This window comes from Anabas testudineus, chromosome 16, assembly GCF_900324465.2.
Source record: "Anabas testudineus chromosome 16, fAnaTes1.2, whole genome shotgun sequence".
NCBI lineage: Eukaryota > Metazoa > Chordata > Actinopteri > Anabantiformes > Anabantidae > Anabas > Anabas testudineus.
Window position 1 is genome coordinate 20,514,566 of NC_046625.1, and position 25,297 is coordinate 20,539,862.

At 40.5% G+C, this 25,297-nt stretch overlaps 1 protein-coding gene across 7 annotated transcripts in view; it reads left to right on the forward strand.

The window, feature by feature from the left end:
• The window catches only part of oxr1a (oxidation resistance 1a), a 117,458-nt gene that overhangs the window by 74,401 nt on the left and 17,760 nt on the right, over positions 1-25,297 (forward strand). For 5 of the 7 annotated variants that reach the window (XM_026371838.1, XM_026371835.1, XM_026371833.1 and 2 more), the window contains 4 exons: positions 3,355-3,437; positions 13,770-13,877; positions 15,484-15,597; positions 24,922-25,074. In XM_026371838.1, the coding sequence (XP_026227623.1) occupies positions 3,355-3,437; positions 13,770-13,877; positions 15,484-15,597; positions 24,922-25,074 (458 nt within the window). Of the gene's footprint in view, positions 1-2,381; positions 3,010-3,354; positions 3,438-13,769; positions 13,878-15,483; positions 15,598-23,251; positions 23,272-24,921; positions 25,075-25,297 lie in introns of those variants that run through there. The other 2 variants (XM_026371836.1, XM_026371839.1) reach the window with 2 other exon arrangements.

Sequence of the window (25,297 nt, forward strand, 5' to 3'; positions counted from 1 at the left end):
CAGGGTTATGGTATTTTGACCAGATTATAATGCCAGACACAAGATCAAACAAAACAAGGTTTAATAAAAAAAATGGGAGAAACAAATAGGGCATACAAAGTAGCAGACAAAACACAGCCAACAGATAACTAGGCACAAAGTAACAAAAGAACACAGGAGACGTGGCACAGCACAAAAAACTCAAGGTGTGAGAGTTACAAGACAAGAACAAAGTATCAACAAAAACCACAGGTAACACGACAAGGTACAATAATACAAAGTAACAACAGAAACTAGAAAAATCACAAAACAAGATCAACACTGGAGAGATCCAACAAAAAAATTACTGCCAAAAGGGCAGGCAAAACTTATAAAGGGTCGAGGCAAAGGTAATCTCCAGGAAATAACAAGGTTGTCCAAAAAACACAAGACAGGGTCACCATGCTGGAGAGTAGTGTAAGGACTAGTATTAACAGTGACAATCTGGCAGGTGAGGGAAGTCAGTAGAAAGGGACGGGGCAGGACCGGTGAAGTCAATGAAGGAGATAGTGGCAGGTGAAAACAGGTGCAATCCATGAAACTGATTAAGGGAAGCTGTAAAAGGAGGTAGAGCAGGACTAGGAGAGGAACTAACTCAAAATAAAAGCATGGAAACAGGAAGTGGCGGCAGGATCATGACACAGACGACAGCAGTAGATGAAGGGAAGGGTTATTATTAGTTTGTGACTATAAAGGAATTACAGTTCATCAAGAAGGTAATGTGTGAAGCACATTTCATGTCAGTCCATCAGATAGTTTTTACTCATGTCATTGTGAGATATAAAAGAAATGTCAAGGGATTACCAAAATCAATGGACTCTATCCTCAAGTGACTATTTAAACAAAATTCCATGAAAAACAATGCAATAACTGTGTAATAACATGTTTCTGCCCGGACCAAAGTGGTGGAGCAACAGGCTGTCAGGCCATCAGTGCCAGCCCTAGAACTATGGTTTCAGAATGTCTCAGAAATTGACAGGCATTGCCCCATCATTCTGATGGTTCTGAAAGTGTAGTACATGAGGGGCTGTTGAACCATCTGCCAAGTACTTTAATTAAAATATATCTATTCCTAAAAATGTGATCAGAAATAAGACTTAGAAATAAGACAGAGAAGTCATGCCTTTTTAAGCACTTTGAAATTATGGAACCTCCACTCAGTATGATACCGTACTAGTATTGTATCCTGTGTTTTCCAGTCGTTCAGTGTAGCAAACGTAAACCAATGTATCATGTTTACGGCTGAACCAGCTCTGATTTCCTCTCCCCTCTGACTTTCTACCAAGCAGTCCTGAGCTCCATAAATAGCATCATCGGTGTATGACTCATGTTTTGAGCTATGTGAGATGCCCGATGAGAAATAGACTCGTAAAGGACTCATTAGTCATTTATAACACCTCCAAAAAATGATGCGTAAGGGGGGCATCTTAAAGCAGTTATAGTGATGTGGTCCGATAGCATTTTGTTGAATCAGAATCCAGTTCAGAATTCTTTTGAAATTCATAATCAAATATGTTTTTAGTTTATTAGTTTAAAGTTGTTCTATATTTTACTCGGTGCATTGTTTTATTTAACAATAGATCTAACTTAGTATTCAAGCTCTTAGTGTTTTATAATGCCATTATGATGACACGAGTTATAGAAATAGTGTTAAATAACTTCCACAGGTATTGGAACAACAAGGCTAATTGGTTTGATTTTGCTTTCGCTCCAACCAGTCGAGGCAGACAGCCGCCCACTCTGAGCTTGGTTCTGCTGGAATCTTCTTCCATTAAACTGAGTTTTTTGGGCAGCATTAGGCTGCTCAAGGGGGATTTGTTGGGCTTTTCATGTAACTCTTTAAGTTCTTGACCTTAAAGTGCGATGATTTTTTATACTGATTTGGTGCTATATACATAACAAAAAATGTATTGAACTGAACCTCTATTACACTGTGCATTTGTGTTATTGACTTTGCATTGTTTAAGCCAGTCCACCATGTTTGTTTACAGATTTACAGAAAGTTATAATCCATTTGTGTATATCATCAAATTGACCTCTCTGATCCTCATAGTGTGAGAGAGCGAGGTTAGTAATCCTAAAGTTACATCCATACACCACAAACTTGTTGCCTGTGGAGCTTAATGAATCGACATTGTACCAATTTGGAACCACACTGAAAATAGAACCAGCTATCATAATCTTCATGCAGTGTTAATGAATGACTGTGACATACAACTCAGAATGACCTCCTCCAATCAACTACTCCTTGGAATCAACAAAAGCACAGTACAGTTCTGATGCACAAGTTCCCACGCTCAGTCCCCTGTGTAGATCTTCTCCAACAGTCTAGTTTCTTAAATACTATATTTTCCTTTGATCTTTCATCTGTTTTCTTCACTATTCCATCTTCACGCTTTCTGCCATTCTCACCCAGCCCCCCATCTTTATCATGTGCCACATTCTTCTAGCATTTTACACTCTTCATTTCTTTGTCCTCTTTAGCCTCAAATGCATCATTCTCTACCACTTCATAATCCTGTAGAAGTTGCCAGTTGTGATGTCTTCTGATTTAACCATCGTTTATCTTGATTTATCCTGAATCACGCCTTCTGCCATGAGCTCTCTTCATTATCTTACCTTCCAGCTTTTTCCTCAGACAGTATGAAATTTTTTTTTTTCCTTAAAAATATCCCAAAAAAACTGGAGCCCCTCTAATTGCTGCCAGCTTACACTCCAACTCCACACCTTCTTCAGCTGTCACTTTCTCATGCAACATCCCCTCATTATCCAACCAACACGTAACACTGAACCCTCCCTTTTCCTCCATCCACCCTCTGGTTCAGCCCCCACTTTTCCCTCTTCTTCCTCTCCAGCCTTAGCACGCCCTGTTTCCATGCTGAATCCATCTTCCTCGTCTGCTCTGAGGCTCTCAGCCAGAGCGGCAGTGCTCCTGATGGAGGTCAACCTGGTCTTTGTCTGCCATGAGAGGCAACAGGGGAGGAAGGCAAGGTGAAATGCTTTCAACGGATGTCATTGCAATGTACGGTGAGCTAGGAAGAGGAAGGGAGAGAGATAGATAGCAAGGGGAGAGCAGTGTGATCGAGAGAGAGAGAGAGAGAGAGAGAGCAGGAGGGTAGAAACAGAGCGACACACAGAGAAAAGGAAGTGGAGAGAGAGGGAGCGAGAGAGAGAAAGTGGTCCAGCGCTTACAGCTCACATCGCTGGCTGGCTGGCTGGCTCGCTCACTGTTGACGAATGAGCTGTCTACCCACGGGGCTGGGAAACAGCAGCTTATGACAAGCTGGGGAGAGAGGAACATGAATGTAATGCGTACCTTGCCTCGCTTGCTTACAGATACCGGCCAGAAGAAGACTCCAGAGAAGAAGGATGGGAGGCGCATGTCGTTCCAGAGACCCAAAGGGACCATTGAATATTCTGTGAGTAATGTACAAGCAACTCTGCTTGTTCTGTGTTAATGTCAAATGTTTTTGAAGCCTTTCTGCTCCCATGCTGCTGCTGCTGCTTCTCTGTGTGTGTCTGATGCTGGTATTTTCTCTTCTGCTCTGACTACCCCCGGTAATATTGTAGCTGTAGAGGTTGTGTTTGTCTGTTTTGAAGGCACCGTGTTTTGCTTGGTAGCTCATTGATGAGGGGAGCATTTTGTGGATTTTGCCAGTGTAACACGTGCACCTCAACTGTTTACATAAAACGTGCATGTTTGTGTGTGTACACAGAGGAGCAGGGTATTTTTATTGACAACTTATGGAAACAGTGTACCCTCGCTTAGCTACATTTTGCATGTTGATGTATAGGAAGGTAGACAGACATTATAGCAGCTCCGTACGTTTCTTCCAGCTGGACCAGAGCAGGACAGACGGGCACAAGAGCTGCCAGAATGTGTATCTGTTTTACTGTGCCACATACTGGCAAGCATTCCACCACAGAGTTCACTGTGCTCGCAAATGACCTTCCAACTGCGTTGTCATTTCTATTGATTTAGCTGTTGTGCAGGAGAGGCGGAGGGGGTTGGGGGGGGACTTAGAGAGCGAGGGAGCGAGAGAAGGAAAGTGGGAGAAGGCTCGTGCTCCATGGTATGAACAGAAAATGGAGCCTATGTCTGCTTTGCATGCTTGTGTTCTTGAAATGACCCTCAAATCCAGCTGCAATCAGGCTGCCTGTCCTCGCCTCTCTCTCCGTGGCAACAGTGAGGAGTGGGATAGCTGCAGATCAGCTCTGACTGTCTGTCGGGGAGAGTAGATGAAGGGAGGTAGGAGAGAAGAGAAGGAGGGACAGAAGGAAGGGAATGTGGTCTTTTACTGACATTACAGTCTCTCTCCTGGAACTCTCTCTCTCTTTTCACTCCCTCTTTTTTTGACAACTACTCTGTGATCTCTTTGGCAGCTGCTCCTGGCTCCAGGAGCTAATGCAGGTTTCACCGTGATTGGCTCCCTTCCCCCATTTCCAACACCTCAAGAACACTGACACCACCTCCACTACCTCCCCAACCTGTCAGTCATCAAAGACCTGCTGATTGACAAGGCACTTGTTTACCTCACTGGGGCTTTAGCAACCTAAACTGTTACAGCACGATATTTGTCAGAGCCAAACACTGTGTTATAGCCCTGACATGAGCATAAGGGTCACAAAGAGTCAGCAAGATGGACAGATGTGCTAGGGAAAAATATGGGCGATATGTAATGTTTAGTTTGAAAAAGAAAATACATATATGAATCACAGCATTCTTGTCAGCCATCACTCTTTTTCTCTATCTTTCCCTCTAATTATTAGTGTGATGGATAGAGCACTGCCAGCAATTGTGTGCTGTAGCCTGACATGCTGCAATGGCATGTAGAAAAGAGGCTTGGGGGCGGAAAAGTGTCTAAGGTGATATAACCAAGCTTCTCCGACACTGTTAGACACACATGGCTGACAATGTGCCAGTGATTGAGAAGCAGCTTTATCTTAAACTCATCTCACACACTGGGGGGACGCTTGGCGATGTTTCCTTATTTTGCTCTCCAGCAGATAAGTTTATAATCGATCGGCAAGCGCAGACAGGAAAATGCAGGGTTTCCTCTTACGCTGCCTTATCAATATAATCTCCCTCCCTCTTCCTCTCCCTCCCCCTCTCACCTCTCTACCTCACACACAGGCTTCTTTTTTTCCTTTCTTTTTTTTTCAAATTGAGAAATAACCAGAGCAGCTGCAGCCCATCTGCCTAGACACTGATAACACCGGTCCATTCAGCCAAGTTCAGTTATTGGCTGACCTGGATCCAATTAAAAAAGTGTTTGAAGTCTCTGGGAACAACAGAGATAGATGAGGAGACAGAAAGATGCAGACAGCGCAAGTCAAAGAGTGGTGCAAAGGTGAGCCACACAGGGTGGGCTCTCTCTTCTCACACAGTGCATCAGAGTACAGATAGTCAAAGTCAAACAAAATGCAGGACGCAGTTACAGATTTATCTCCAAACACACCAACTTTATCACACCATAGACATACATGCTCTAGTTGGGCAGCTATTTTGGGCAGGACACCCGCAAGGTGCCCTGCCTAGCAAATGGCTGCTTTTATTACAGTATTTGCCTTTGTAGCCTTTATACTCTCTATCAGTTATAAAAACATTGCTCTCTCCAAGTAAAGTTGATCATTCATGACAGATAATGAGACCCGTTGTAACCAAGGTAAAATTAAGGCAGATGATTCTGATGTGGACGTAGACATGTCTGAAGTTTTTTTTGGCCTAGCTGTTATCCTAGTCTTTAACAGGATTTAGTGATCAGTAGGATTATTGAATCATCCCTTTTCTTCATACTGACCTTTAACATTTCCCGTTTTTATTTACCTTTAATAGAAATAATCGGGGAAAGAAACATCCCGTTTTTGCTAAAATGTTTTGAAATGTTTAATCCAAGATATGTTCTAATGTTACAGTCTTTTAGTACAAAATGCTCTCTGTAAGCTGCAGTGGAAGAGTAAAAATTAAAGGGATTTACATTTTGAAAGTATCTATATAATTATAATAGAAAATGCAGAACACTCACACAATAATTTGCACAAAAAAAGAATTGTGAATTTTGTCTGTTATCATTCAATACATTTGTAGTAGTAACTGTTAACTGTAGGAACAATTGCAGCAAGCAAAACCTGTTTCTATCTTGATAAGCACATGTGGCTGTTAAGTGTGTGCTTTAAGACACACTGAAAAAACCGTCAGCTGTGAGTAGTGACATTTTAAAGATGAGATGCTGCCAGGTTAATGTCTTGTACGTTGCTCTTTTTTTAATAAGACAGAATGTACAACAGTAGAGTGCAATACAGAAAGAATCAGATTTTTATTAGCTTGACTTTTGTCAATGCCATTGAAGTATGCCCTTTACTACACAAAGAACTGCTCTACTGTTGACAGTCAAATGTTACTAATTGACAGATATGAGGTGTTTAATACCACTGAAATAGATGGATCCTAGTAATCCTGGGGTGCAGTCCTATATTTGCAGTCACCTCCTAACCGCTCCTCTGCTCCTCAAGTCTTTACTATCAAATAAAGACAAACACACCCCTCAAAGTATGGCTTTATCAAACTGTATTCCTACTGTAGTCCCATGCAGACTTTTAGTTGTAATGCCACATTGCAACACCTCAACAATTAAGTTGGTGTGTTCACAGTCATAAGCAGTCGAAACTGTGTCCAGAATTACAGAGACGACTTATACTTTGTGATAAGTTGAAGTGATTCTTTAATGTTGAGTCATGTTTAGTCCATTTTTGGCCTGAACACACTTTCAGTCGATTCTATTGCTCTGAGCAGATCTGGCACTGCAAAACTCTCATTACATTTTGTATAGTGACACTTGAAAGCGGCTTTGAGGGGAAGCACTGTCTGCATTCCAGTTTGTAGGCTGGAGAAGAATGAATTAAGTTGTCAGTATTACTGATGTTATCATACTTACCAACAGCATGAACAGTCAAATAGCTTTATAAACTCTATGTGTCCCAGTGGCTTATAGTGAAACACTGGACAGAGCACTAATTTGAAAGTATATGTGTATTTATTTATTCAACATTTAGTGCTCAGTTTTCAGTTTCACTTTCTATTCTTGTGGCCTTGCTAGTGGCACAGTACTACTTACATGCTTTGGTCTATTCTAAAACATATAATGAGGTTTATTACCCAGCTGTAACATCTAGCTTTAAGTTTTACACGTTTTATAAGTGCTGCACACACAATGATCAAGCCATCACACATTTCCACTAGATGTGAAGAGGGTAAAGACAGATAATGACTGAGTCGTGGTCAGTCAGCGTCACCAGCCTGCAGGTTGGATGGATCTCTCCTGGGCCGAGAGGAAGCACTGAGGGCATTAAAGACATAGGATGAGTCATACACCAGGCACCAGGTGTGTGTGTGTTTATTCTGTGCGTGCAAGTGCACACACACACACACACAAACACACACACAATTTGTTGGCAGTACCCCTCCTGACAATCAGTCACTCTGATTGCATTATTCACCACTGGGGAGAAGAGGGGATCCCATTGTTTCAGCTCTTACACAGCTTTCTGTCTAAGAGTGCAGAACAAGCCAATGGATGACGAGGAGTTATAGAAGATAGAGGCTGATGGAAGGGTGGCCTGTTGAATAGAAGGCCACTAATACATGGCCTAGATTAAAGTAACTTACTTTGTTACCTTTTTGCCAAAGCCAGTCCTTCAATAATATGTGAAGTATGTCAGTAAAAAGTTTTAATCACTTGAACTCAAGTCTTTTTACAGTTAGCTAATATTATCTCATCAGCTAAAGTTTGGATGTTATCTTCAGCTATATTATAAGATGTTATTTGTAGTTTATTGTAAAAAACAAACAAACTCTAGATTGTAGCAAAAACTCTGCTGCTTTGACCTGCCATTTTCAGGTACACTTGGTTCAAACAGTCATAATGAATTTCTTTAACTCTGGTTATTTGATGTCATCTCTCTAAAACAGTCTGTTAATGGCTGAAGTAAGAGGCCAAAGCCTGACACTTGGAGAAATCCATGAAAGCCTGAAAGTGAGACAGCAAACCTGCTCTGTCACCCTGAAAGGGACAAAATAATGTGACTTTCCCCCGTCACTTATAGCAAATCTAAATTTAGGTCTCCAAACGATCAGCACACAATACACATGCCATCAGGCTAGTAGCGACAGAGTTGCCATAGCAACTGTCATGCTATGGCTGGGCTTCATTCTTCATTATAAAATGAGGAGAGATAGCTCCTCTGATATGGTATTATGGGTGATTAAACTGTACGCTGGGGTTTTATTTCCAGTTTGATGATGACATAGTCATTTCACTGTGTTGATGATGGTTTCTCTTTTACTCTCTTCCAGTGGTTGAATAAGTTCCCTGCCTTTTTCTTATTATTCATTGAGAACCTGAATTGGACTTTGTGCTAAAGCAGCTCCTACATGAAAATATGGATAAGCCAGTGACATTGTGTTTCCATTAAACACAATCTCCTGAACCTATTGCTCTGAGATTGCATCTTACTTCCTTGTTTGACCTTTTGCAGTAGCACTCATGGATGTGCTCTCATGTTCTCTACCTAATGTTCTTACTAAGATGTCAGCTCACTCTTTAATGGAGCTATTAGTCTTTAGCTGTCCAGCTGGCTGTCCTTGTTGAATCTCTGCGTCCTCTGTTGTTCAACAAGGTGACCGTAAGCTGCCTTCTTCTACCTTTCTCCTTGAAAGGAGGGGATGTCACCCTAACAGGAAGGGGCTTAATTATTCATTCCCAGTTCTGGATGAATAATGGGTATTATTGATCTGGAGGATAAGAAGATAGGGTCCACCTGTCATTAGTGGCTATGAACCTGATTGTGATTGCTGTCTTCTTACTCGCCCTCTCCTCTCTTTCCGCTGTCAGTGTGTCAATAGCAGGTCTTTATCAGTGGGGTCACATTTGTATATTCCCTGTCATTTGCCACTTAATTGAGTTAGTGATAGCTCCTTTTACATAAAATTCAATACATCTGAGGTTTGGCAGACTTAGATGCACATGTTTAATTTCAGTGGTTTCCTGTTGCTTCTGTGACGTATGAAGCTTGCTGTGCTAATGTTCCTGGGTTACTTATATAAAAAGATAAAAAATTATTCTTACATGGCAAACTTGAATCACTCTATTATTGCATCACGTTTACTGCCAAAATCAGCCTACAGCCTGCCTGTGCCAATGTTTACTCCATTGAACACCAGATATTTTTACCCATATTGATTGACTGAGCTCCTGATACAAGAGCAGCTATTTGATACAGGAGCCAACAACGGCCATAGCTTTAAAATATCAAAAACATAAAGAGATTTCTCCAATACAAACCAAATATGAGAACTTACATTGCAGCTATGCAGTTAAATATGCTAATCACAAACAAACATACTACGACAATGTTTTAGCAGCTGTATGTTCCGTGGACTTGAATGCCTCAATGGTCAGGTTGTACCAAGCAACAGAAGAGCAGTAAAGCTAAAAATAAATAGTTCATGGGTGAGACGATAGCAAATAGCATCCAGTGAGAATCAATGCTCTGTGCTGAAGCCACCTGGATGAAAGGCTCAGACACTGTATGAGCCCTGCTGATTATTAACTCTTTATATTCTCAACTAAAATATACCCTTTAAATGCTGGCCATCAGAAATTGTTGATGACTGACGGACAATGTGTGTGCCACAGTAATAATTTCTAGTGCCCACGGTCTACTATTATACTATATTCCTGGCCTCTTTGAGACAGAATATTTATCAAGCTGACATGCAGCTGTTGTTTGAATGGACAGTATGACTCTCTTTACAAAGCTGATGAGATGACAAATCACATAGACACTTGATACTGTCATAAAATGTCCAACCTATGACAGTTATGAGACAATGCTGTTTATGTGTGATACATATTTGTCACCATATGCTCTGTATGTCTTCATTATGAGTTTTACTTCTGTGCTTCCTTTTACTTCAACTGGATTGCACCAATATTCACCACATTAATTCACCCAACTACTTTTTAAGTACATTTATTTAATTTGCTCAGCTCACATCCAAACAATTCAACCATACAAATCATATGCAAACCGACAGTAGTAGCCAGACTGGCTAGTCAGCTCCTTGTAAATCTGATAGCAGCCATGTTTTTGAATATCTGTATAAGTGCAGGCATGTCTCTCAATTTTCAACGTGTCAGTTACTTGCGCAATTCTGTATTAGCTGAGTTAAACCCAGAATGAACCCAGTTTGCTTTGCTGGATTCTGGTTCTGTCAAATCACAAATAATTGTTGACTAGAGCAATTTAAGCTCCGCACTGCAAATGACTACCACAAGACTTTTTTGTTTTACTGACACTACTTCAAAAACCCAGAGAATGTCTTATCTAAAGTTATGTTTCAGAGGTACTGTATATTTGAGTTTCACAGTAGAGGGATAAGATCTTATCCAGGTTCCTGAAACCAACATGTGCTGTTTACACAACACCTAAAGGGCTACTGGGAAAGACATGGTCATACCTGAGATATTTGCATGCATGTACGCAGAATATTCAAATTTACATTAACGGGGAGAAATGTGTTGATGGTAACCCTTGTGTATAATGAGCATTGTTAAGGTGGTATGAAAGTACTGAATATAATATAAGGAACTCAACTACAGACTAGCATGTGCTATACAAACGAATCCCCATATATTTTTCTTTCCTGATACACAGGGTCCACATAGGTTACGCATTCCTTTCTCATGTCTGAGAGTCTTCCTACATAGGTGAATTTAACAACTGATCGCTTTGCGTTTATACTGTATTACGACTGAGACATATACAGTATTTTTCCTATAATAGATGGTGTCACATTTGTAAACCTTATATACATGAGTTTTGTCCATGTAGTGCATGCAGGTCATCAGTTGCCGTGCATCCTCCATTTATTGTGTTCGGTAACTGTGATTGGATCACTGAATTTACCCTGGCCTCTGATGAACAAGTGGTACAAATCTAAAGGTTATCAAATAGCATTTTGAAATGTGAAGGAGGCTTTCTAGTTTGATTTGGTTCTAGAAAATGATTCAGTTAACATTTAAACAAGCAAGATAATTGAATAAGCTCAGCAAACTGCTGTTATTGTTTATCTTTACTTTGACCAAACAAGCACATATGGAACAGGTAAAATTAACTGTCTGATGTACAGAAACAGTAGTATGTATGTAGCATAGTGCTTTTCTGCCTTCAAAAAGACAAAGAGCTTGACTTCACTGTAATGATGATTCATGACAGCTACTGTATCTACAACCAGTTACTAGTGTAAGTCTGTGTCTCAGACAAGCCAACCTCTGCATATCCTGTCTTTTACTGACATGTAAGTCTGCACACCATTAATTCTCTGCAAGGTAAACTACTTTAACTTACCCAGCACAGTTCAGCACAAGCTCTCCACACAATCCATACTGCACAGTGCAACCCTGCACTGCTTAGTTTGGTGTTACACACGATGCTGTGTCAGGGAGACTGTATCCCAGTAGTGTCTTACCTCAGCTCTGCTCTGATTAGTTTGTTCACCCAGAGACTAAGGTTTCCAGACCCATTGTAGCCCACCATCTGGACCTTGGTTGCACTTAGCAACCCCCCAACGCAGCTTTGTCTAACCTTTGGCAGACTAATGATGTGACTTGGTTTGTTAAGATTAAAAGAACAGGAAGAACTGTGTAAAAAGTAACCTGTGATGACGGGACTGTTGATCTACAACAGTGACTTTGCAGACATTAATCAGTTTCAAGCCCACTTTTATAATGGACTCATGCCTCAGGTTATTTAAGCCTTGCTCTATTTCAATTATTACAAGATGCTCAAACTGAATAACACACTTTGAGTGTTTGTGCTTATTCATGGGTTCATCATTTGCTTGCCTCTACAAGCCAGGGTTTCTAGGGATGATTTAATATGGCTCTCTTGTATTTGCTAAATGAAGTATGTTTTAAATATTTGAAATATGAATTCCTCCCTTCAGTTCCTTTGCACAGTCCATCCACTCTTTATCTCTCTGTTCCTGATTTTTTTACTCATAATACACCTGCAACAGTGAAAAATGCTATGTCATCTAATTTTCCACTTAACAGTAACTTTCAGTTGCTACCTGGAGACAAGAGTCAGCTCATATTGTTGGGTGATATTTACTATGAGTCTGGGATTCTCTATTTTCTGCCTCTATGAGTTGTTTTGTGTTTTCCTACCAGGCAGCTTCAGACATGATCTTGATCATGTCATGTGTGACTGCCTCACACACTCACACACAATGTGTTACTAATGTTCCAGCTTGTCTGTCTTGGTTCCCTTTCTTCAACTACCTGTCTGTGACTGTGCTGTGTGTGTCTGTCTGTTCGTCCAAGAATATCCTCCTGAAAACAGTCTGTCAGGAATTTGGAGAAGCTGTCATTCCTTGGTGTCTTTGGACTGTTTGTGCACACACAAACACAGTCGAACAAACACACACACACACACAGTCGAACACACACACACACACACGCACACACATGCATTAAGAACCGTTGACACAAACCCATGACTGCTGGACTAAAACACACACACTGCCATTATCCTGTCCTAATTATACACAGCTCATAGTCAGCCCTGCATCTCTGGTTCTCGGGGGTTCTCTCCCCTGAGCTCACTTTTTTCACTTAAACAACGATTCTCACGCAGGCAGGCACTTTCTGACATGGTTGTCATCCTTATTTGGAATGTAGAAACTCCCAGTGGGCATGTTAGATGCTTAACTAGTTCAGACACGTGGAGCACATCTCTGTTGTGTGGATTTTAACTGGTGGAGACAAGCAAATGCACCTGTGTCACACTGCAGGGTGCTGCAGCTGAGCACACAGCGCAACAACAACAGCAGCCTGCATAAAACCCCTGCTAACGCGATTTTACCTCTTATTCTGCTCGTTTGGACACTTGATATGCTAAATTCAGTGACTTTGTGAAGTGCTGAATAGATGAGTCACTGCATCTACTACACTTCATTCCCTCAAAACGTAAATCAGCTATAAGTTTCAGAAATGATCCATTGTTATTAAGGAAAACATTGTGTTCCAGATTTGCTGGTTTTCTCAGTTTTAACATTGCATCACTGCAATAATCTTTTTGCTTGTTACTGCTGGTTGTAGTAAGCTAGTTAGTCAGACATGAGTACATTTGCAGCTTATTGTAGTGTAAACCAACACACTGTTAAGTACACATGCATTACAGTTTTGGCTCTTGCATTTGTTTTTGGAAAGATTAGAAAAGATACCAATTATCACTTTTAAAACGGCCCACTGCTCAGTACTCAGGATGGAGAGAAACCCAAAGCTTAACAGACCTGTTGTTGTGTGCCTAAGCTAAAGTTCAACAATCAACTCTTCCTTATTTTAAGTTTAAAAAAACATACCACTACTTTTATACTTGAGTGGTTCACTAAATAACACAAGACAGCTACACACATTCATGTCAGTTCATATTTATGCCAGCAGTATCGCATCCCATGGGAATCTAACAGCTGACAGCTTTCATTTGCAAAACATCCCAAAATCTAACATGCACAAAAACAAGCCACATTAAAACCTTTCATGTGATAATTGCACGGCAATATAATATCACATTTGTTTTCTCTTCTTCTCTTCTCCATCTCTCAACTGTTGAGACTGTACAACTTTAATAAAGTGCCCTGAAGCATGCGTGTAATTTTGTGTCCTCTCTCTTCTCTTGTGGTCCAGGTGGAATCGCGGGACACACTGAACAGCATTGCGCTCAAGTTTGACACCACACCCAACGAGCTGGTTCAGTTGAACAAGCTGTTCTCCAGAGCAGTGGTGCCTGGCCAGGTGTGAACCGCCGTGCACACCTTCACTGATACATCGAGCTTCACTGCTTCATCATTGTCCTACAGTAACTTTATATAGTATCAGTGTGTAAGCCACTAACTGCTCTAGCTCAGATAGCTCTGTCACACTTTATCATGTAGTCTAATTCTTGCTTTGAACTTGCAAAATATTTCCTATATGTGGAAATCTGTCTGGAAAGTTTGGTAACAGATTTTTAGGAAACATTGCATGCTGCATGTGTTTATCCGTTCTCTGAGACAGGCTGACTCACTAACCACATCCTCACTGTCTGTATCCCCATTTATTTGCCAGTTAATTACAGCGTCACTTGTCCCATTAGGATGCACTTCACTGCAAAAGACCTGTTTTATTTCTAAAAAGGTATATTATGTGGGGTCCTTAAATTCTCCTAAAGATGTGTTAGTTCCGACAGCATACGACACAAGCCCATATTTAGCATGCCAAAATCACACTGCCAGCTTCCCTGGCGCTCATGATACTAGTTTATTTTTTCACCAGTAGACCCATTTTTAATAGGGGAAGTGACAAATATCCAAAATTATGTTTTGTCTCTTTATTTCCTGGAATCAAAATTAAATCCAGGCAAATCTAGATCATCCACAGACTGTATGGATACCTGCAATACCTTTGGCATCTCCCGCTCAGCTCTCAGCAAACAATGCTGAGTTAAGCTCGGTCCAAACAGTGGGGAGTGCACAGCCTTTCCTGAACCATGGACTCCCATCTCTTCAATTAGGCAGAAGTTACTGTAGACCTCAAAAAGACTTTGTTTTATACATAAGGTCTAGATAGATATTTCATCTTCTAACTTCTTGTTCAGTTTAAAAAATTGATAATTTTAAACATTCATTCAGTACATAATTTAATCCTCTAATGTCTCTAGTAGTTTAAATCAGGCAATTGTTCCTACAGATATAGTAGATAAAGTACAGTCATAGAGGTCCCACTTCTTATACCAGTAAAATTCAGGTCCTGCATTTAAATAACATGCACCTTCTTAAATTGTTAGTTGTTTATTTTAGAACATATGCACCTGTGAAGTATTATAAATCTTTTACTTGGATGTATGTAAAATAAATGTGACACTAATACATAATAGAATATATAATACATACATAGAATAACGAGTTAATTTCTAGGCCTTTGGAAAGATCTAAGTTAATTGTTATCATTCTGTAATAAGTCATAAGCTAAGCAGTCTCAAGGCTACTTCTTTTTTAGTGGTATTGCTCTTCTCATCTAACTATTCCTTTACAAGCTAGGAATTTCATTCAATGTTGCACAGCAGTTGCAACTCAGAGTAATCATAACTGGGGATAACAATAGAGGGTTCGTACTACTAACTACTAATTCAGACACGTGCTAATTGTTGTGTTGCTTTTCCTCTCTCTCTTTATCCTTGTCAAACGCATGAGGCTGCTCACATGATGTTATGTTATTTATCTTGTCCAACGTGATCAGGATGTGTGCGTGTGTGAGGGAGATCCTTGATTTTATTTCCCCCTGTGCGTGCATGTGTGTTGTGGAGCGTGTGTTTGCACAAAGACAGCTCCTGTGTAAATACAGTCATGGATTGTGTTTGCAGGTTTTGTACGTTCCTGATCCCGAGTACGTCTCCAGTGTTGGAAGCTCCCCTTCCCTCAGTCCCATCAGCCCCCTGTCTCCCACCTCCTCAGAAGCTGATTTAGACAAGGTGACGGTATGTTGACCACCACTCTAATGCACAGTGTCACACCCTCAGAAAATGTGAAGTGTGTTATTGTTAGATATAGATGGAAAACCTATGGTTGTTGCTGTACCACTCTAAATGCAACATTATTTTATCATTCAACAAATTTTAGGAAAGTTTATTATCCAAGACAACATAAGACAAAATTGAGCATTTAAATTGTTTGTGCTGGGCTAGTGAATTTACAATCAATGAGAATATTTGCTGACATTCCAATAATAAAGGCTGAATTTATTTTTTCAGATGTTATTAGTCTGGATGTTAGTGGATGTCAGTGGGGCAGCTGTCTGCTATCAGTTTATCAATAAACACTGATGTACTCTGCATCTGCCATTTTGTGGTTATGTGTATTAAGCCCTACAAAACATAGGATCATCATCAAATATGACTTTAGACCCTGATCAACATAAAGAGCATCTCACATGCAACACTTGCTAATACACACACACAAAAAACCAAACCAACAGGAGCAGAGTCTGAATCTGTCTCTGTCATCACCGTGTACACACACTCACACACACCATATGCACAAATAGTGATCCATCCTTCAACAGTGAACATAGGGTGAATGGAGTCATGGGTCATGTAATACAAGATGTATGTAATGTGTGCACAGTAATGTGTTCCTTTTATTAGTGACTATAGTTTCTGAAGTTTGGTAAGTGAAAGAGGCACTTTTTGTGAGACTTTGTTTTTGTTAACAAAACAGCAACAGAGTGAATTATAGAAATGACATACTTATTGTATCTTAGATAATAAGCTTGCTTGCTTACAAGAGAAACAACACAGATATGTAGTTCCTTAAACTTTCCCTTTTTGCAGCACCTCTTTTCACCTTCCGTCTGACATGCTCCATTTTACATGCCATGTCCATAAGGCCCCTCTACAGAAAACCGCAGTCTTCACGTTGATTTATCAACTCAGGGAGTCAAATGTGGTGTTCAAGCCACTTTTTGTTGGCCAAGCCCATACCATAAAAACAAGTAATCGTTTCTAATGAGTAGTAGATTAAACTACAGCATTTAGAATGTAACAATAAGAATGCACTAGTCTGTGTTTTACTACTACTATTACTGGTAGATCAAGAACCTCCCAACCTTTTTGCCATTAGACAAACACTATGAACATGGTTAGCTGCTTGTCTACATGGATAATACAAAATCTGCTTTTAAACCAAAAATTAAACAATCCCACAAGTATAAGCACACAGTATAACTACTACAGTATAACCACTGCTACAGTATTTACAGCACCATTATGAGGCAGCAAATGGTATGATCCTACAAAGTAACATGCTTATGTACTGCTTATGTGTGCACTGGCTCATTATTGTTTTTCACATGAAGACAGAGATGTGTGGCATTTACACACTGTAGTTATTTGAGCCTAATGTATCCTGACCACCTGCAGCTACATAACACAACATACACAACTCCCTCTCAGTACCATTAGTGAGGCATGACAAACCAAGACAGGCTGGAGGTTGTCTGCAAGTTGTCTAACGTGACTTCAGGTCTGGTCCAGTCAGCTGTACACGTCCTGGCCTCACAGCACTAAGACCAGCAGAATGAGCCATCAACCTTAGGTACTATGTCTGCAGAATCTGAATGAGCCAATCATTAAGCATGACAGGATGCCCAGTGGTCCCTGAAGCAAGATGACTGTTTGCTGGTCTCCATGGAAACGGATTTCTTGTTTTGCTGCCTTTGTAAGAAAATGGATACTGCTGTCTCCATCACCTTCACTGTCACTGCTGCACTTGGATGTAGACACTGTCCCATCACAAGTGTTTTTCCTTTTGGTCTGCTCTCATCTCTGTCCATTAATTTCTCCATGGTTGCCAAAAAGAAAGGGCCTTGCTCATTTACTACTAATCTATTTAGGTCATGCCCAGGAGAATGGGAGCGTATTCCGCGGCTCTTGACGGGGGAGGATCAGAGAGAGGGACTCTGACTGCAGAGAAATTAAGCCTTTAAAAGTGATACTGTGATATTTAGATCAACTAATGAACTGGGCTGCTTGCTCTCCCAGACGAGCAGCCGGGCAGCAATTATTGCAGGCAGAGGAAGTGTGCTTGGAAGGCAGAAGGGAGGGAACATTACCTCACCCGGTGTGCCAACTGTATGTGTTTGTGGAGGCGTTGTGTTGTGTGTGTCTGTCTGTGTGTGAAAGTGTCCGTCAACTCTGCATTTTAGTGTGTGTGTGTGTGTGTGTGTGGGTGTGGGTGTGTGTGTGTGTGTGTGTGTGTTTGTGTGCATCTTGTTTATATAGAAGTAGCTATGAGAGACGTCATCCAGTTGTTGTTGGATTTTTAAACCACAGGAAGAACCTTAAAAAATCATTCTGCTTCTTCTATCCATCTCCAGAATCCCCAGCATCTTTTAATTACAAGCCTATTTTGGCGCTCGGCACGCACATCTCAATGAGGATATTATCTAAATAAATGGCTCTAGGAGGTGTAGTGGAAATAGCAATGTGAGCAGCAAATAGCTGCTATAACCTAGATAAAGGTGATTGCTCTGAAGAGAAACTACTTAAAGATGCTTCTCTTAGCTCTGCATATGAGTCAGTTTCACTGTAGCACCAGATGTTTAAAAGTCTGTTAGATGTTCAAATAGTCTGACAAATAATCAAAGCTATTAAATATGACTCATAAAATTATTTATTTAAATCAAAACTGTGATAATATGTATTAAAGCTCTGGTCAGGTCTGTCAATAGACGTTCTTTTGGAGTTTCCATCTGGGCTTCAGTTGTGCTACTTCAGCCTGGTCTTGGCTGCATGCTTTGGATTGTCGTTCTGCTGAAAGGGTAACCATTGACCCTAGTCTTAGGTTTCATGCACTCTTAAGCAGGTTTTCTCATACATATCATTTTCTCAACAGTCTCCCTGTCCGTGATGCTGAGATGTTCTCTATAGCAGGATGCAGCAACTGCCATCTTTAATGTAGTGAGGTATTACCCAGGTGATGGGTAATGGATGGGTAGATGGTATTTGCTAGACATAGTACTTGTTGTGCTCAAAGAAATGGCTTTGAGCAATGTCTCACCACAACGTGTTATTGTGGAGGTCTACATACAACAGGAGGGCTACTTCACACCCAAACCATGTGGGATTGGGCGGTATTTAAAACATTTACAGTGGCACTGTATTTATGTATTTATGTTTTCCCGTGTTAGTCACAAATTATTTGGATGCAACAATGCACAATGACTCTTGAGTTCCGGCATCATGACATTTTTGTTGCTGTTTCCGATTGAAATATCAAATCAAATCGGGTTTCACTAATTTCAATAAGTTAGTGTCTAAAAGTAATTCTAATGAGCCTGGGTGCAGTGTACTGCCTGTTGTCACCATTTTGCATCCTCACCAGTTTGCAGCTTTTGTGCTGATATGTATTTAGTCATTGTGAAACCTTACAGTCACTATTTTGTAACTTTTTAAGTTATAGCCAAACCTGATGCTATTGAATGTACTGCACTGTATTTTGATGAGAATCCTTTGGCTGGCAAGGTTCCTTAATGCAGTTTTGAATGATATGATAAAGTTAGCACTTTGACCATGAATCATAGTCATTGTGTGCTCACTCTTGCACAACACAATTGTTCCCATTTATGGAGCATGTATGTATGTAGGTATGTAGGATACAAAGTCATCCTGAATGTTTTTAGATTTTATTTCACCCATTTCCTGAGCCTAAACCAAATGCATCTGTAGAGGGTCAGTTTCAGACCTTTATTGTATATGATGAATGTTGTCTTTGGGCGGTTTAGAGGTTGACTTCAGATAAACATCAAATGTACAGTACAATGTTTCAAACTGACAAAGTGGAGGAGGTGCTGTTTGACATAATGTCTTACTCATGTGCTTTATTGCACTTGTTATACAACCCATGCCCATGTAAGCAAGGTAAAAGTAGTTTTTTGTTTGTTAGTTTTTTTCATCCCCTGATGTTCAGAGTTTCTGTGATAAAGCTAAAGGCCAGATAAAGCAGCTCTGAAGTGTCTTCATGCTCTCAGTCTACCTGCTGGCCTACTGTTATTGGCAGCAAAAAGTAACACATCTTGCAGGCATAGATCATTGGCTGGCTGTCTGACTGCTTGTGCATGTGTGTGTGTGTGTGTGTGTGTGTGTGTGTGTGTGTGTGTGTGTGTGTGTACAGTAGGCACACATGAATGAGTAGCTGACTTTCCGGTTGGCGGTCATTGGATTATTTGGCAGTCACCAGCTTCCTGGCACAGTTGCTCTCTGGTCATCTGTGTGGCCAGGCTCGTCCTCTTTGTCCTATCCTGACCTCCCTCGTGCTCATACAGACATTCAGACACACACGCACACCAGACACACACACACACACACACACACACACACACACAGACTTACTCACCATGGTGAAACAGCAACTACTATGACCTTCTCTGTCTCTTCCTGTTTCTGCACCTTGTTTGCCTTCTTTCTTTCCTCGTTTCTGATATCTGCTAGGGCATGATTTAAAATAAGTAGTGTAAGAAGTATATCCATTTTAGTTCTGTATATCAGTATTCATCTACTGCCACATAGGTATATTTATTTTTGCTGATCTCACTCAAGTAAATGAGTATCATCTCCTAACACCTGCTATGTTTTAGTGAGACTGGCTCATTAGGGTATCTGCATTATTCTGGGATGTAATTCTAGTCAATATGAACAGTACACATTGTACTTCAGAGTTGAAGAATAACAATTGCTGTGTGCTCCCTCTTGCAGAACACGACCATGCCCACAAGGTGGAGCCATGGATTGATTTTCGATTGTACTGTGTGTCACTGTCAAGGTCAAAGCCAGGTGGCGTCTGCACACTTCCCATCTGAAGTCTTCATTATGAAATGAAAGCATATGCAACTAATATGCAGTACGTTCAAAAGGAGACATTTCAGATATCATGGGAACCAAAACTTTTGTTGTTTTCCTGTAGAATGTTTTAATGACATATTAGGCTCCCGTATTAACAGCATATCCCACTTTCCTTCAATTTATACATTCACTCATATTGGCCTGGTCACAACCCGTATTGAACAGACGCCACAGCCTCTTTCTAGATGTTTTTTTCTCTCCTACTTTTAACTGTGAGTGAGGAGAGAAATATTGGTTGGAAACTAAAAGAATATTGATTTCTGCAGCCCCACCACAGCTATCATCTAACACTGTTACAACCATCTCCTGTCCCCAGCATCAGTGTCAGCTTTCTCTACAGTAGATTATTGTGAGGCTGTCCTCCCTGCAGCTCCTAAACACCACAGAGACAAACCTCCTAGTGGCCATATCAGGCCTGTCTTTTAATGCCCAGCACACTTTTCTCCCTTTCAAACCTCAGCTCTTCTCATCCTGCATGCCCATTTCAATACTGTTCTACTGTACTTTCCTCAACCTTCTCCCACCCCTCAACCCATCACCCTGAGCAGTTACTCAAAAGTGAAGGCAGCTCAGCAGCTCTTTGATCTTTGGATTTTAGTTCAGTAACTCTGCTCCTTCTCTCCCTTTGATGTCACACACAGAAAAAATCCTGTTTCCAAGACTTTTGCTGGAATCTGGTCACTTCAGGGCACAGGCTAGTCATGGCTGACCTCAGATGAAGTCAAAGAGAGCCGAAAGGAATGTTGGCACAATGCTGTTTAAACACCCATAGCCTTAAGCTGTATTGGACTGTTAGCTGTATGTATACCACTGTTCCAAGCACATCCTGGTATTGTCTTTATAATCCTGACAAATGAATATATCTTTATATATTATAGATACACTTAAAGAGCACAAGAGGGGTTAAAAAAAGTTGCTGCAAACTAGCGGAAATTTAAAAAAATCTCAGGCATATCAGCATAATAAATGTCCAGATAATTCAGTATTAAAAAGTGCTATAGCATTAATTAAGAAAAGTCACTGAAGAAGGTTTCTGTATATTTTAAGTTTTTATATCCACGGGATATGGAGCTGAGATTTAGAAGGTCAACCTGAAATAAAGGTGTTCCTTTGACTTTACCTCTAAAACTGGTATTTGGTGAGTTTTATTTAAATTGTAATTAAATACAAACTATCTTTAAGCACTCTCTTAATCAATATCTATTAGGAACGTCTAATACCAGTGATTTCTCCTAATTGGAAAGGAACTACAGTGATGCCAATAAGCCCCACTGGCAACTATATGAAAATAAATACCCATTTCAGCACTAACACCGTAGTTTCTGCTAATGTAAAATGTGTCTAATGTCTCTTGTTTTACTTGGCAATGAATATCTTCAATGTTTGTATTTAGTGCTACTTAGCAAAGATGATGAATATGGTTACCATTGTACCTTGCTATACAACAGTGCTAGTAGTGTCACTGTAAGCGTGCTAGAATGGTGACATTAGCATTTAGCTCCCTCAGTAAAACCTCAAACTTTATTCAAAAACCATTAAGGCAAACAGTGAAACTGTTGCTGTATTCATGTTTATTTGGTATTTTACAGTACAGACAGCATGCAAGCATGCGATGGACCATCAAGGATAAGCTTTAAAGAGAGGAATTCATTTACAACGCAAGAAGAACTATTGCAAGTATTGTGTATTTAAACCAGACAGGTGGAGGTGGGGTGTTTGGAGCAAAAACGCAACACCACCAGCCAATAGCAGCATGGAGCAGGAAAAGAGTAAGCAGCACAGGTAGTTAGGAAGGAAGAACAGGTGTTGGCAGCTCATTTAGGAGTGGATAGTTGGATGATTTTCTGATGCAACATGACTGTGCAGGATGTGTCTAAAGAGAATAAAACTCTATGTAGTGTGAAAACCTGTGCCCAGCTGTGAGTCAGTGCGAACCTTCCTTATTGTTACTGTCATGCCGTGTAAGTATGATGAGAACAACACAAAATAGTAGTAGCAGAACTAGAGTTAAGTTCCTTGAATGCAAAAACATACTTGGCCAATAAATCAGATCATGAAAAAATGTCACCATTAGCAGCCAGTTCAATACAAAAGCTTTATATCGCTGTTGTTTACTGTTTCCACTACATTTCAGTTTGATTTTAGTCAGATATACACCCACACAGCAGCATAAGGTGTGAATTAACAGATCTGAAACATTATCTTTTTTTAAGGTTTTTCAGGTCAACAAAACTCCAAATGAAACCTCATTAACAAATAGTTTTCAGCAGATAGACAGCAAGTGTGTCTTTAGAGTCCTCTCTCATGTGGACTGTGTGGGACACGCGAGTGTTATTTTGTTACCAACACATACCGCCCCTTTCTCAGAAGTGCCAGATGTAATGACAGGGAATGCAAGACAGTGTTTGTTATGCATTTCAATTAAACAGGCCATATTTAAAATCGATAGCTGCTTATTTCTGCCCAGGTGTTTGCAGCATTGTGTGTGTTCCCCATTCCCCGGGTGTGTTCTAGTCAGTGTCAACGTTTATTTCTTTGGGTGGAGTAGGCTGGATCTCTTTTCGTATTTAACCTTGGGAGCCTTAGAAGCGGGAGGGCCAGCTTGTATGAGTCACCAGGAAGTAACTTGCTGAGAAGTGGAACAATGAAGTGCAGTCGTGTAGGCGAGGTGTGTTCAGTTTAAGTGGATGACGAGCAGGTTAAATTCCTACCTACACATAGTCCTCAGCTGGGCTTTGGATACATTCATGAACAGTAGGTGCTCTAGAGTTTGTTTTAAACATGACATACTTTTTTAATTCCCTTGGGGAAATTGTGGTTGGGCAGCTGCTAGACAGTACAAATTGTCACTATCACAGGTACTGCTGCTCAAGGATGCCCTTGAAACTTTATTTTCAGCTCTGATTCTTCTACTCCATTATCTCTGTCTCCATTTTTTGGTTGTTTTTTCCTCCCTTTCTTTTCCAGAGAGGCTTGTTTTGGTTGGAACAGCCGCCGGTTTTCCTTGGCTGGCGAGTGTCTGGGCTGTTAGTGTCGGTGTGGGTCAGTAGCAGGCTGCAGGCTGTTTTGTCAACTGCGCTGGGAGACGGAGAGGGGGAGGCGTGGGTGATGGGTGTCAGGAGGACAGCAGACAGTTGTTAGCAGCTCAGGCTCTCACTGTTACTGTATCTCTTCACCGCTCTTCACTACTCTTCATCGACTCTTGAGCCCATCTCTCCCAGTCAAAATCCCCCTCGATTTTAACTGCCATACACTCTTCTTTGTCCTCCTTTTCCTATTCTGTTTGTTGTTTTTTCTCATACCAGTCACTCTCTTCCCTTGCCTTTGGCTGTCTCCATACCTATCTTTTTATTTCTCCACTGCTTCATCACTGCAGTTTCTTCTCACTTCTTATCCCTCTTTCTTCTAATGCTGAGTTCTTCTCACCTTCCCAATCTGATCTGTTTCTTCCAGCAGTCATTCAGCGTCACAGAGAGTCCATCCTGCAAAGTGCAATCAATCAGACTATTAGTCAGCCCTGTCCCACACAGTGTCTCCCAGTGAGACATTTGACCCTGCCGACAGTTATTCAGAGAGACTTGAGTCAGTCTCCACTGTCAGTGCAAGCCACCACAGTTTCTGTTTCCAGCCCAGGAAACACTGTGAGACTGTCCAGTTGTCATGATACAGATGACGATGAATAATCTTAATGCCAGTTCTTCTGGTTATCATCAACAGTTAAAGAGTTCTCTTTATTAAACATTATCACTTTCTTCAAAACGTATGCTATTCTCAAAAACTGCTATTTTATAGTTGGACTTGGTTCAGATTCTTTCCCAAAAGGCTTTGTCAGAACTAAAAAATTACACTTCAAGCAAGTCCAGTTTCAAAGCCTGCTCATGACTCAAGAACATGTTCTAATCAAATAACACTAACAAGGCATTCAGTTGTGCAAAAAATAAGTAAATAAATAAAAAAGATAATAATTAAAGCATCAGTCTCATGTGTATGTTTTTCGTCTAATTACCATTGTGAAGCTCAGGCACACAGAAGGCACATTTATTTGGCTCATCATTGGGTTTCTTTTAACCTGATTGTCCCACTGTGCAGAAAATCTGCTCATATATATATAGATAATACATTCAGAGACTCAAACACATTAGTTTGACAAAGGAAGACACAAATTAGTTACACCATGTATTACCAAGTGAACCGAGCTATTCCTGCTTGACAGTGCTTATTATTTAGTCTGTTTGGTTAGAAGCTGTTTAGAGATTCAGACATGATCCATCCAGAGAGATATTTATTTATAGGCAGTCTGTCAGTTTAGCTTTCATTACTTAATTTTATATAACAGTGACATGTGCATGTTGTTGTGTATTGTGACCAAAGATAAGCTACAGTAGTCACCCACTTCTTTTCCAGGACTCCGATGGCCCCCCCAGATCAGAAGGTATTCATCCCCCTGTGTTCTCTGCCCTGCGCCAATCCAGAGTGGTGTCATCCACCTCCGAGGAGGAAGAGGCCCTCACAGAGAAGTTTCTTAAGATCAACTGCAAGTATATCACTGATGAAAAGGTAAGTCACAGTATCCACCAAAGCATAAAAATTAAAACATCAAGTTAAACATCTTTATCATGCAACAAATCAAATGCAACAAAACATTATAGTGGCAGGATGAAGAATATAAACCTTTTTCTGCATAAATTTATCATAAAACGTGATCTGATCTTCATATAAGTCAAGAGTATTAACACATATAATGTGCCTAAAATTATAACACAAAAAAGATCAAACAAGC